At 38.2% G+C, this 13,230-nt stretch overlaps 3 protein-coding genes across 4 annotated transcripts in view; 2 read left to right on the forward strand and 1 right to left on the reverse strand.

Annotated features, from left to right (window-relative positions):
* The window catches only part of LOC127625016 (zinc finger protein 501-like), a 617,707-nt gene that overhangs the window by 264,033 nt on the left and 340,444 nt on the right, over nucleotides 1–13,230 (reverse strand). The gene's annotated exons all lie outside the window — the stretch shown is intronic.
* Nucleotides 1,548–3,382, forward strand: LOC127625507 (gastrula zinc finger protein XlCGF7.1-like; the record flags this gene model as incomplete). The annotated part of the gene is made up of 1 exon (XM_052100831.1): nucleotides 1,548–3,382. A coding segment is annotated over one exon (813 nt), but the record flags the coding sequence as incomplete, so codon positions are not given.
* Nucleotides 5,924–11,658, forward strand: LOC127625024 (zinc finger protein 397-like). The gene is made up of 3 exons (XM_052100073.1): nucleotides 5,924–6,261; nucleotides 6,384–6,521; nucleotides 9,875–11,658. Exons 1-3 carry the CDS (start codon nucleotides 5,997–5,999, stop codon nucleotides 10,525–10,527), a joined length of 1,056 nt encoding a protein of 351 aa, XP_051956033.1. The 5' UTR covers nucleotides 5,924–5,996; the 3' UTR covers nucleotides 10,528–11,658.

A 13,230-nucleotide genomic window follows, 5' to 3' on the forward strand; every position in this document is an offset into this window, starting at 1 on the left:
AAAGTGTGTTCTGTCTTTTATTGCTTCGATCTTTGAATTTAAGGCCTCTTTTCAGAGAAGTTTTCAAGTCATATGGGATCTAGACAAGTCTCTTTGTTAGTTTTATTGGCCAGATGTTAGACTAAGACCAATGTCTTTCCATTTATGACATTGTGGAATTCCAGGATTAAGATTGAAATCATGTTGTTTCAGTTATTCTGCATGGATAATCAAAGGCACCAAACGAGCAAGGTGTGAAACGCCCTTAAACTATAATACATTACCTCTCGTAAAATAACTCCCTTGTATTAAAGATGTTACATTAATCATATACATTGAATAAATGGCTCACCAATTGAGATGGGTATGCTAGATATTATAGAACTGCATAAAATTAAAACTCCCCCTCGTGGCATCATGGCATGCAAGAACATTGTTCGGTTCTGTTCCTGGAATTGCGCATCATTGCAGGTATGGCATTGCCGGCCGACATCAACATTGCGGGGTAATTATCTGTGCAATTGTGAGGTCAGCTCAAGGTGCTTTTATATATCAAATTTGACACTGTTAGCAAAGGTTGAGCTCATTTGCTGAAAAAACATCATGCAACAATGTAAAAACAGGTCTCTAGTGTGCAAGCAAATGTGAGTGAAAATTACTGCGTGTGAATGTGGAAAATTATTTGGCCACACCGGATGTCTGACACCTGTCATCAAAGCATGAACTTATGCAATCAGAATCAAAACTCCCTGTTTATCTAACCTTAAATACAAATGACGTTCTATACTAGAGGACACACAAAATATTTTTTTCCAGTGAGAAATACATGAACTGGGTTTGAATGTTATTTTAGACTAATGAAATTAAAAGAACTGTAAATCTCAGAACTTTATTTTTGTACCCCCATTGTCACCTCACATACCTCAGTTTGGGAAACACTGTAGTAGAGGAATATAGCTGATAAAATGTGTCTGATCAGAAGGTAAAAGTTATTTCCACATTCTGGTGGTTGGGAGCAGAGGTATTCAAGCCTTAATATACTTTAATACGAGTTTCAAAATAATGGAGACCTGTGGAAAGTTACATTTTTAAACTTTGAAATGTTGCTAAAATTTTGACCCTTCTTGAGCTTCCTAGACATTTACATTTGGAGAAAATATTTGCATATTGTGTTCCCTTCAATTATATTCAAAATATTCTATAGTTGGTTTTAAAAAAAGTCTTTATCTTTAGAAAACCTGAAGGAACCCTGTATGAATAAACCAAACAAAAATCACAAATATATACTGGACATTTGTCGTGTTCTGCAATTAAAGGTGTAAAACATTTAACTAATTAAAACTAATTTTGTTTATTGTAGAGCTGATGGAAGTGAGAGAAGAATGTGAAGAGCTGAAGGAAGTGGAGGAGGAACAACAACATGGTTTCATAACGGGAGGAAAATCTTTAAGTGGCTCAAAGACAGAAGACAATTTCTCACCTAAAAGTCCTCAAAAAACAGCCAAGGAAGCTTTCACCTGCTCTCAGTGTGGAACATGTTTCACACGTAAAAGCAAACTTAGTAAACACATGAAAGTTCATACTGGAGAGAAACCTTACATGTGCCATCAGTGTGGAAAAGATTTGCATATGCAACCAATCTCAGGAGTCATCACTTTTGTCACTCAGTAGAAAAGCCATTTGAATGTGATAAGTGTGGTAAAACATTCGCTCTGACACGGTACCTAAAACGACATCTGAAAACTCACACAAATGAGAAGCCTTACAAGTGTTCATTTTGTGGAAAGAGATTTAAACATCACTTCTATTTTAAAGAGCACCAGAAAATACATACCAGTGTGGCGGCTCATATGTGCTTTAAATGTGGGAAGTTCTTTATTACAGCCGGCAACTTGAAAAAGCACCAAAGAATTCATACAGGAGAGAAACCATACAAGTGCTCACACTGTGGAAAGAGTTTCACTCTGTCAGAACACCTGAAATCACACGAGAGAATTCATACTGGAGAGAAACCTTACAAGTGCTCACACTGTGGAAAGAGTTTCACTCTGTCAGAACACCTGAAATCACACGAGAGAATTCATACTGGAGAGAAACCTTACAAGTGCTCACACTGTGGAAAGAGTTTCACTCTGTCAGAACACCTGAAATCACATGAGAGAATTCATACTGGAGAGAAACCTTACAAGTGTTCACACTGTGGAAAGAGTTTCTCTCAGTCAGTAAACCTGAAAAAACATGATAGAATTCATAGAGGAGAGAAACCTTACAAGTGCTCACACTGTGGAAAGAGTTTCACTGAGTCAACAAACCTGAAATCACATGAGAGAATTCATACTGGAGAGAAACTTTACCACTCAGGGCCTGAAATTAATTTCTGAAAATGGGAAGGGAATTCCCCCCCAAAGCCCTCGATATACTTCCTTCGAAATGAAATAATGAACGGGTGGGACATAATTTAGAACAAAATCTGGCCAAATAGGTGTTTTTGTGTTCGTTACGATGGTTTGTAATGGCTCACTGGGGTGAACTTTAGGAACAACCTTTTATGTTGTTCAGTGAGTCAAAATCAGTCGACATGAACATGTTGATGTGCAGAGTTATTAGCAAGCTGGTGCAAATGTACCTACATCTGTACGACCGTTCGCTTAAGAGATATTTTCCAAGACAATTAACTTTTCTCAATTCCTGAGTTGCCAGAAATCAACTTTTTCATTAAGGGGCATTATTTGATTTCCCTTTACAAGGGCAATTTTTTCTATTCTAACCTTATAAAGTTATATTGTCATCCTTTTATGTTATAATTAAAAAAATATAAAAATTTGAAAAATGGTGTTTCAATAATAACAAAATTGCATGATCAGTACATTGCGTATGTGTGTTGTTACTGAAACTTTTTTCCTCATTCACATATTTCCAAATATTTTGGCTAATAAATTAACATAATTATAACTAATGCACCGACATAGAGGAGGAGGTGACAGCTGTAGCGTATTTAGGGTTTTCAATGAAAGTTCGCTAACTGTTTAGGTTAGCAGTGTTGTGTTGACGATATGTTGTCGGCAGGTTGGGCATGTGTGGTTAGTTGCCCCGGATGAGTCTCTTTAGGACTTCCCATGACCTTTCATCTCCATAGCAACCAACAACACTGATTTGTGATCTGGGTCAACACTAATGAAAATGGTTTCATCGATGCATATGAACGTCAGCGCTCTCCACTGCACAAATAAACAGTCATCAGTTAAAGGGCCCAGATTCTCATGCTAATATATGTAGCGAATTTGGTATGATTAATGTACACTGCTTGGGTTAAAGTGTTGTGTACATTACCATCATCTGTAAGGGAAACCGTACGTGTGAGCTAGGAATTAAATTAAACGGTCCTATTTCTACATTACTATGTCAGGAGAATTATAATGGAATCAGTTGTGTTTGACAACCGTTATAATTTAGATAAAAGTCAAATAACTAGATTATTTCTCTGAATAAAATTCTCCACCATTAAATTGTATTCAACAGAAGAGATAATCTCGTGCAGGTTTGGAACGAGATTAGGGTAAATTATGATCATTTCATTTTGGGGTGAACTATTCTTTTAAACTTTATTTTAAACTTTTTTGTTTCCCAATGATGTCTGAGTGTGTGCTGCTTTATTAGATAAAGATTCCAAATTATAGGAACATTTAGGAAATGTCAATGGAAATAAAACACTGGTCACTTCAGATTTTCCTGTATAATGCAAGAAAATATATTTTTAAGTAGAACAGCAGCAGGACTGCTTAAACCAAGAGGTCCTCACAGCGGACTGTACCATGATGATGCAGTGGATTTCAACTACTATGTCACAGACATCTATTACGTAGTGGATTAAATAAAAGTTTTAATGGATTTAAAACATTCAGAGCAATGATATACTGGATGTTTTTAATGCAGACATTTTATTCAGCATGTAAATTAGTGAGAGAGTGCAATAATTACTATATTTCCGTAACATTTATGTTAATTGTATGCACATTAATAACTTTTGAGCTTCTTGGATTTCAGACTCCTTAAGAATATGAGACGTTGCTGACTGTTTTGAGTGAACCCAAATGCAGGAACCTTATTGAAATACAGGCAAGTGAACAGGTAGTAAATTAACTTAAGTGGCACAGAGTTATGAAGATGGTTGTAGACAAATGCTGATAAAAGATTCATGAGTGGCCAGATCAAAAGGATAATGTAACTGTAGAGTATGAACTGAAAATCATGAACTCATTAATTCTGAATGCAATGCACACATTTTTGCGAAGGGTCCTAAAACCCACACACTGTTACTCCCCATCGAAATCACCAGTTAGCGCCAGCGAGTCTGGGATTTTAGAGTGCTTCCTGACACCTTTACAAACAAAGAGCCTCTCCAGAGAACCTTGTGACATCGCTATCTACTCGCTTGGCAACATCAAAGAGGAACGCACACACACACACACACACACACACACACACACACACACAAAGTTCCTACCATTAAAACCCAGGAATGGTTGATTTCTAAAGGAAATATGATCTATTCCTATATGCTTGTGTATTTCTGCTGTTGTATCAAACTAGTTAAGATTGTTAGTTGTGTAGTTAAACTCTGAGGGCTTATATAAAGAGTCTAAGAGTATATATTCACTTTTATGTGTATATAAATACAAACTTCTTGGTATTGATTTAAACCTTTGGACTCGCCCTAGCTGAATATATATATAAGTTTATGTTAGAATGTACTTTGCTACGTTTTACCATCTTTTGAGTGATTCAAACCACATCCGGTCCCTGTTGTAAATTAGGCAAATGAAGGAGCCTTGACAAGACAAAGGGAACCATCTCGCGCCAAAACTGAGGGGCCTCATTGGGTCGTTCCTCCCAAAGGAGGCGTGAACGCCCTACCTTAAAAGTCAGGATCTTGTGTTTGAATCTCTCTCTCTTACCTTCGCTTCAGTCTTCACTCTTACCTTCAAGCTCTCTTGCTTTTTCTTTCTTTCCTTTTCTTTGCGTTACTCTCGTCTCTATTTGGTGTTGATCTCAGTCTTCTTCTTGTCTTCGGACAAAGCTCAACACTTTACGTTTTTGGAGCAGTCCGATATCCTCCTGGTGAAAGGACTCTCTCTCAGCAACAACAACAGCTACTCTTAAGACGTTTTGAACTTCCCGCGAGCGATCCACGCTCTGGAAGCACCAACAGAACGCCTCCATCTCATGGATGCAACGAGGACATTCACACAAACACACAGTCTTGTTCAGCGACACAAAAGGTCCATTGTGCAAGTATTATTCCATCTAAATTCAAATGCGTTAAAGTGTGTAATTCCCTTGCTGGCTCTTAAGGTTTAACTGTTGTAACAAGTTTGCTATCCCTGTAATCTCTTTTATATTCCTTCCTGTTTTACTTTGTTTGTTTTATGTTTCTATGTTTGTTGTTAAATGTTTGTGATATATCCTAGTTTCTTTTATTAAACCCAATTATACGCTTGATTGTCTCTGTTTGTTGGTCATAGAACAAAGCCTCTTTAATGTGTGATCCTAAGCTACGAGCTGATATTATCAAAGTAAGTTAACGTGTTTTGATTAAGTAGGCTTATACTAAGAATAAACCTTCTGGAGAATTGATCAAGAGTATCGAGCAAAGTGGTTCGGTGGACGAACTGACTGGTTGCGGTACGGTTTAATTCCATTAAGGTGTTCTGAAAATTAATACAGCCTGTCTGCATCTGATGTATATTCCTAATTAATTATAATTCGTTGTGTTTAATTATCTATATATATCTGAAGCAGACTCTTGGACTATATAACCCCTTTTTGGGGCAATTTAGAATGTATTGTTATCTAGTTCAAACCGTATGATTAATCATTGATTACAATCATTAATATTAATTGTACATTCCCCAAACCTGAACCGAGATACCCTACATGTGCTTGATGAACCTTCAATTTCAAAATCATAGGCATCAATTTCCTTTTGTGCAATAACTTCCACTCTTCTGTGTAGGCAGATGCTGCAAACACCAGTGAAGATTGAAGTGAAGCAGGAGATAAAAGAAGAAAACACAACAGAGGAAGAACAGACTGATGAAGATGATGATGAAAACACAACAGAGGAACAACAGACTGATGATGATGAACAGCAGATGCTGCAGACACCAGTGAAGATGTGTTCAGTGAAGCTGCTGGACTGCAGGAACCTGATGAAGATGAGAGGAGAAACCACAACAGAGGAACAACAGAGTGATGAAGATGATGATGATTTTATCCCTTCAGGTATGTTTTTGAGATGTTAGGTAGAATGTAAATTTCAGGGGGGGGCAGGGGGGGTAGCGAGAGGGAAATTAATTAGAAGAGCGTTGACAGATCTGGCTGATGCAAACTTTCTAAACTCCAAGGAGGACAAATGATAAGGATTATGATAAGTCGAGGGCTAGGAGCCGCATCAACATCGGCGAGGCTTTTCAGCCGTGGAGAGACCTCAGAGAGTAAAAGGCTTGAAGACGGATGCAGAAGGTGCTCTTTCTTCTCGATAGGTGGGTAACATAAATTTTTCTATGTTTCACAGGAACCCATATATGCTGTTGTTGTGATGTTACATTTAGTAGCAGTAGACATGAGTGTCTGGAGCTGGTGAGCGTAAAACCTTCTCGCGTGCATGAATTGGGGGGGGCTTCCAAAGGAACACTGAAGGGAGGGGGTGTTTGTTTTGGCAGTTGAGTTTGAATATCAACAGTGTTTCACAGGAATAATTTGACTTTGTTAGTGTAAGGCGGGTGCCAGTGAGTCTGGGCTACTCCTCGAGAAAACAAAAGGCTCTCATGAGAATTAACATCTGAACTCACTCTCGCAGATGTAACAGCAACATCCGAGATGCAACAAACTGTGCAGCTAACACCTCCCTTCTAAAGACCCTTCATCTCACTCCTCCTCCTCACTTAAAGCTCACTAAAAACCTATGCAATGTGAAGTGTGTACAAAAAAGTAACTATAACATGTTTGGTATCATTTAAAGTCTCTCAGTGCGCCTGGTAAACTGGTCTCATCCTCCCAGCCATAATGAAAAGCAAAAAGAAGTTATAAAATATGAGAACTGTGGTGTGCCCCTTAAAGGTGTGCCCTCCCCCAGATCCTCCATATTCCTGTATGTAAATCTACAGGAAGCCCCTCAACAGGGGACCAAAATCTAATTATAATGACAGACACCACCATTTGGTAAGCATATTGAATTATCTGGGAATTTAAGGAAAGGCGACACATTGCTCAGGGCTCTCTGTAATCAGACGAACCCAAACAGTTTAGTGTTTGTAGTTTATTTCAGGTGATTGCAATTCGAATGTCTTCTGTTTTGATAAAATGTCTAACTTTGACTTATCAATGTCTAATTGGAATTGATGAATTGATTATGTTACCTGATCAATAAATTGTCAACATTTGATTTTATTCTGACTGACTCTGACATTGTGTTTCCCAAACAGATTAAACGATTCGTATGTTACCGCAAGTCTGCGTCAGATTAGTGACGACTAATATTTGGCATCGATTCAAGTGTACTTGGTTTGCAAAGACAAAAAGGGAATTTCCGTTTAGAAGAGCAAACACTGCTTGACCAATCTAAATTCGGGTGTCTAACCTCTGTTTTAATTTGATGTTTCTCCAGATAAGTGTACGTGGGAAACCATGCATGGCCAATCCAAAGCCATTATAAGAGAAGTTATGTTGGTCAACTTATATCTGTAATAGTGGCCGTGACCTCTACTGAAGAAAACTTTAAGTTACATTCAAGTGTGTGCAATTCCATGGGGCTATACTGAAGTATCTTTGATTGTGTATACGTGAACGTGACCGATCTCAGGTATATAGCAATTACCTCTGTTTGATGATCCAATACTGGCCGCTTGTGATCGTGAGACCCGCGGTGTAGAGAAAACACGCGAGGACCTCAAAGCGACATAGTTTCTTAATCTAAACGGGTAACGTGTAATTAAAGAGTTAAAGGAATAATCAAACATTCGCTCACTTTTAATGATACTCAGCAGTGGGGATTTCTTTAAGACTGCAAGGGAAGCTCAGCTTCTCCTATAATGTCAAAAAAATAATGGTCAAATATGTACTATTGTGTAAACAATTTATTGACTAAACATGCGTTAGAACACGTTCATCTCGAAGACGAGTTCGTTCAGAATCAGCTACATTACATATAGCAGGTCGGCTGACTCGATTTACTTCTCATACATTCCCGTAGGCGTCAGTGCATTTCCCTGTTGAAGCCGAGCGTCCATTGACTTCAATGGGGCTGCTCTGAACAGTTTTTTTCAGTGAAAATAGACGGTCATTGGATAAATGCTGCGATTATGTCCCGCCCACGGACGCTCAGCGTCTCTGGGGGTGAATGAGGAGTGGGCTGGCCCGGACTCTGGGCTTCCGCGTGATGATTGGAGGATCTGTCAAAAGACTGCATCTCCTTTTGATTGACAGCGAATCTGTACTATAAGAAGTCACTGAAGCTATTTCGCGCTCAGTCCCATCGCGGATTTCTCAAGTGTAGTCGAAAGACAAACTGCTGCAACCTATTTCTTTATATTTGTTTGGCGAAATTGCTAGTCCATTTGCATAATACATTTCACACAATTATACACCACATTCCTTGTTTCAGTTTTACAAACTGTTCTCATTAGTGGCAACAATTGGAGCTACATCTGCAGGTGTAGAAAGGAGCTTCTCCTGTTTAAAGCGTCTCAAGTCCTACACCCGTAACACAATGGGCCAAGGTCGTTTAAGCAGCCTAGCTCTGCTGGCTATTGAGAAGACACTGGTCAAGTCACTGGAAAAGACGCCTAGTTGGTACGACAGAGTCACAGTGCATTTTCTCGAAAAGGAACGTAGGGCAGAATTTACTTTTAAATAAGTTTATAATGTAGGCCGAAAATGAGCTTCCCCTCTTTGAAAGACCAGCAGCCGCCACTGATACTCAGATATCATTAAAAACCTTTTTCATTTATGGAGTCAGATGAATAAACGAGGTAATACATAAGAGAAAATGTATTTCATTTAATATTGTTGTGTTGCGTAACAAGAAAGACTGTAACGCGCAGAGACCTTCACCCGTATTATTGGAGACCGCCATTGGACCGATAAACAGGCTTACATTAGAAAGGTTTATACTTGTGTGATGCACGACATCTGAGTAGATGCATTTTTTTTACCATAGAAGATTGGGTTATTTAATTGCATATTTATCTGACCTTAATGACAACCATTCTGATGTTTCTACACTGGAGGACGCACAAAATAATGTTTTCCACTGAGAAATACATGAACTGGGTTTGAATGTTATTTTAGACTAATGAAATTAAAAGAACGGTAAATCTCAGAACTTTATTTGTGTACCCCCATTGTCACCTCACATATCTCAGTTTGGGAAACACTGTAGTAGAGGAATATAGCTGATAAAATGTGTCTGATCAGAAGGTAAAAGTTATTTCCACATTTTGGTGGTTGGGAGCAGAGGTATTCAAGCCTTAATATACTTTTTAATATGAGTTAAAAAGTCATTGAGATCTATTGAAAGTTGCATTTTTAAACTTTGAAATGTTGCTAAAAATATGACTCTTCATGTGCTCCCTAGACATTTACATTTAAAGAACAAATTGGCGTATTGTGTTGTCTTCAAGTTTTTCCTAAATATTCTTTATTTGGTTTTTAAAAAACTCTTAAATTTAGCTTTATAAACCTGAAGGAAACCTGTATAAATATAATCCTTTTGCACAACAAAAATCACAAATATATACTGGACATTTGTCGTCTTCTACAATTAAAGGGTTAAAAAACTATTTGTTTAAATGTGTCCCTCTTGAATAAATGTGTCAACTTATTGTGTTTATTGTAGAGCTGATGGAAGTGAGAGAAGAATGTGAAGAGCTGAAGGAAGTGGAGGAGGAACAACAACATGGTTTCATAACTGGAGAAAAATCTTTAAGTGGCTCAAAGACAGAAGACAATTTCTCACCTAAAAATCCTCGAAGATCAGCCAAGAAATCTTTCACCTGCTCTCAGTGTGGAACATGTGTCACACGTAAAAGCCATCTTAATATACACATGAGAGTTCATACTGGAGAGAAACCTTACACGTGCCATCAGTGTGGAAAAGGTTTTGCATATGCAACCAGTCTCAAGAGTCATCTCTTTTGTCACTCTGAAGAAAAGCCATTTGAATGTGATCAGTGTGATAAAACATTTGTTCTGACACGGTACCTAAAAACACATCTGAAAACTCACACAAATGAGAAGCCATACAAGTGTTCATTTTGTGAAAAGTGTTTTGCACGCCTGTTCTATTTGAAAAAGCACCAGAAAATACATGCCGGTGTGGCAGCTCATATGTGCTTTAAATGTGGGAAGACCTTTACTACAGCTGGAAACTTGAAACAGGACAAAATAATTCATACTGGAGTGAAACCATACAAGTGCTCACACTGTGGAAAGAGTTTCACTCGGTCAGAAAACCTGAAATCACATGAGAGAATTCAAACTGGAGAATAACCTTACAAGTGCTCACACTGTAACCTTTAGCCTCCTTGTTAGTAGTTTGAAAGGCAGCCAAAAACCAAGTGGCAGAGATCAAGAGTGAGTTCTTGAAGGGACAGGCTGAGGTCATTATCTAGGAAGGCAATGAGAGTTAGGCGAGCAGGACCAAAGGGGCTGAGGCAGGAGACGAAGCCATGGTAGAGTCGGACAAAGGACAGAATCCGTCAAACTAGATAATGCAGGCCGAAAGACAGACAGACAAAGATCAAAATAGACAGCAAAAACTTTCAGGACTGACTAAGCAAACAGCACAAGACAGCATCTATCATGAGGCAGCAGACAATAAATCTGGCGTGAGACAGCAGAGGGGGAATAATTAGGAAGCAAACTAATCAAGGGAAGGTGGAACAGATTACAAGCAGCTGCAATAATAAGGGTTAAGCAAATCAGCAGGAGGATTGTGGGAGCAAATGTGATCGCAGTCATATGGAGCGTAGCATGATTGTTGGTGCTAGATTGGCATTTTTTTGTATTTCTGTAACTGCTGATCTCCTGGGATATTTATGCACAACAGTCTCTAGAATTTACTCTTTCAAAAGTTTCCAGTGAACAGGAGTTCTGTCATCATATGATGGTGGTGGTGTAGTGGTCTAAAGCACATAACTGGTAATCTAGTAATCAGAAAGTCGCTGGTTCGATCCCCACAGTCACCACCATTGTGTCCTTGAGTAAGGCACTTAACTCCAGGTTGCTCCGGGGGGATTGTCCCAGTAATAACTGCACTGTAAGTCACTTTGGATAAAAGCATCTGCCAAATGCATAAATGTAATGTAAAATGCATAAATACCGTACATTTGATTGAATAAGACGAGATAAAATGCGTTCACCCAAAAGTTGCTGGTTTATGTTTTGGAGGAGAGTGTAAATGAACTATTGCCAGAAAAGCTTAAACATGCGCGCTCCTCCAGAACTGGACCACGGACTGCTGATGCTGGTGCACGTGTTGAGTGTTGTTAAACAATCAGCTGCAGAAAGCGCTCGGATGTTTACCGCCACCATTTTATCAAAATCATTCGGAAGGTCAGATGAAAGTGATTGGCTGGCGTCGTCTAATCTCTGACTTACATTAAATAAAGACATTACATCGTGCCGGGAGAGTCTGAGAAGTGGCGGTACACAAGATTAACTGCCAGTACTCTGTAAAATATAGAAGTGCAGGTACTGAGTACTGCTGCTTTTATCAGAATTGTTTCAGATGCAGGTTGTAGATTTAATTGACACAAGTAGAGACTGCTGACATGCCAAAAGTTTAGACATTTTATGATTAACATTTAAATAAAATCAAAAAGAAATTTCAATAGAAATAGAAGTCTGGTCACTTCAGATTTTCTTGTATAATGCAACAAAATATTATTTTTAAGTTGATCAACAGCAGGACTGATTAATCAGATGTTGGTATTTTAAACACTCCAGTCCAGCAGGAGGCGGAAATTCACCGGAAGTTGTTTTGTGTTTGACATTATTTGTGATAATTTTATTTAGTTTGATGTTTATTTTTCTGTGAATGTTGTTTTAATGTCTTTGTCTTTTTAATGGCTGTAAAAGAAGCTCATTATCGTCTTTATGAATAAGTTAAGTTAGCAAAGTAAAAGTTGCAAAAACTTGAAATACTCATTGTTGAATTCATTTTGTTTTCAATGCATCAGTAATATAATAAATACTTGAATCCATTAATACCACTGCAGTGCCTTTCTTTCTTTATTTCAGTTATGAAGACATTTTCTCTCAATACAATAGTATTTTGGCTTTGTGAAACAATGCAGATTTAACAAGTTTTTCCTGGGAGCTTTACAACACACCAATGCAGAACTATGAATGCAAACCAATGCGTTGGCGACTATGCTGACCCCATGGCGTAGATTCGACACAGAAGTATTAACTGGCCTTTATTCTCAGTCACATTCATCTTTTTTCCATAGTCAAAGTGAATGGTGACCGAGACTAACATGTAATGTGTTTTCATAAACATGAAAGTGAGTAAATATTGACAGACAGGGCTTTCAAGAAACAGGAAATATTCCCGACTTTAAATAAATAATTACATGTGTAGGACGTTTGAGTTGAAAGGATATGCATGCAGATATAAAATCGTGATTAAATGAGCAATGTTTACTCACTGAAATGAGGTGATATAACAATATTGCAGCACAGTGGCTCCACTGTTATGACATCATCAGTAATCCAGTTCTATATTATAAATTGGACATATTGACTGTGCAAAGTTGTTGTGATGACATCACAATCCACTCAGTTTGCAACCTTTCCGCTTCAAAACTGGTTCCGGCGCCGGTGGCTGATTGTCTCAGAAGTGGAGGCAACTGAGGTTCATCACCCGGATTGAGGCGTGTAATTGTGCCACCATGAAGTATTAAAGAGCATTGCGAAGTGGGTGTGTCAAATAACAAATATACAAATCCATATTTAGTTGTATATTTAATCAATATTTTGTATTGAGATCATCATCTTGTTTTATTATTAAATATCTGCTATAAGTTTATTTTGCTGTAAAAGTAAAGGTATTGGAAATGTCACTCCTGCCCCTTTAAGAGTTAGTTTCCTTCGGGATGTTCAACTCCTCTCTCAGTCCGCTTTTCAACTATTTCGACGCATCAACACTCCAGTCCAGCAGGAGGCGGAAATTCACCAGAAGTTTCAGAA

Source organism: Xyrauchen texanus, chromosome 31 (assembly GCF_025860055.1).
Source record: "Xyrauchen texanus isolate HMW12.3.18 chromosome 31, RBS_HiC_50CHRs, whole genome shotgun sequence".
In the NCBI taxonomy this organism is placed as follows: Eukaryota; Metazoa; Chordata; class Actinopteri; order Cypriniformes; family Catostomidae; genus Xyrauchen; species Xyrauchen texanus.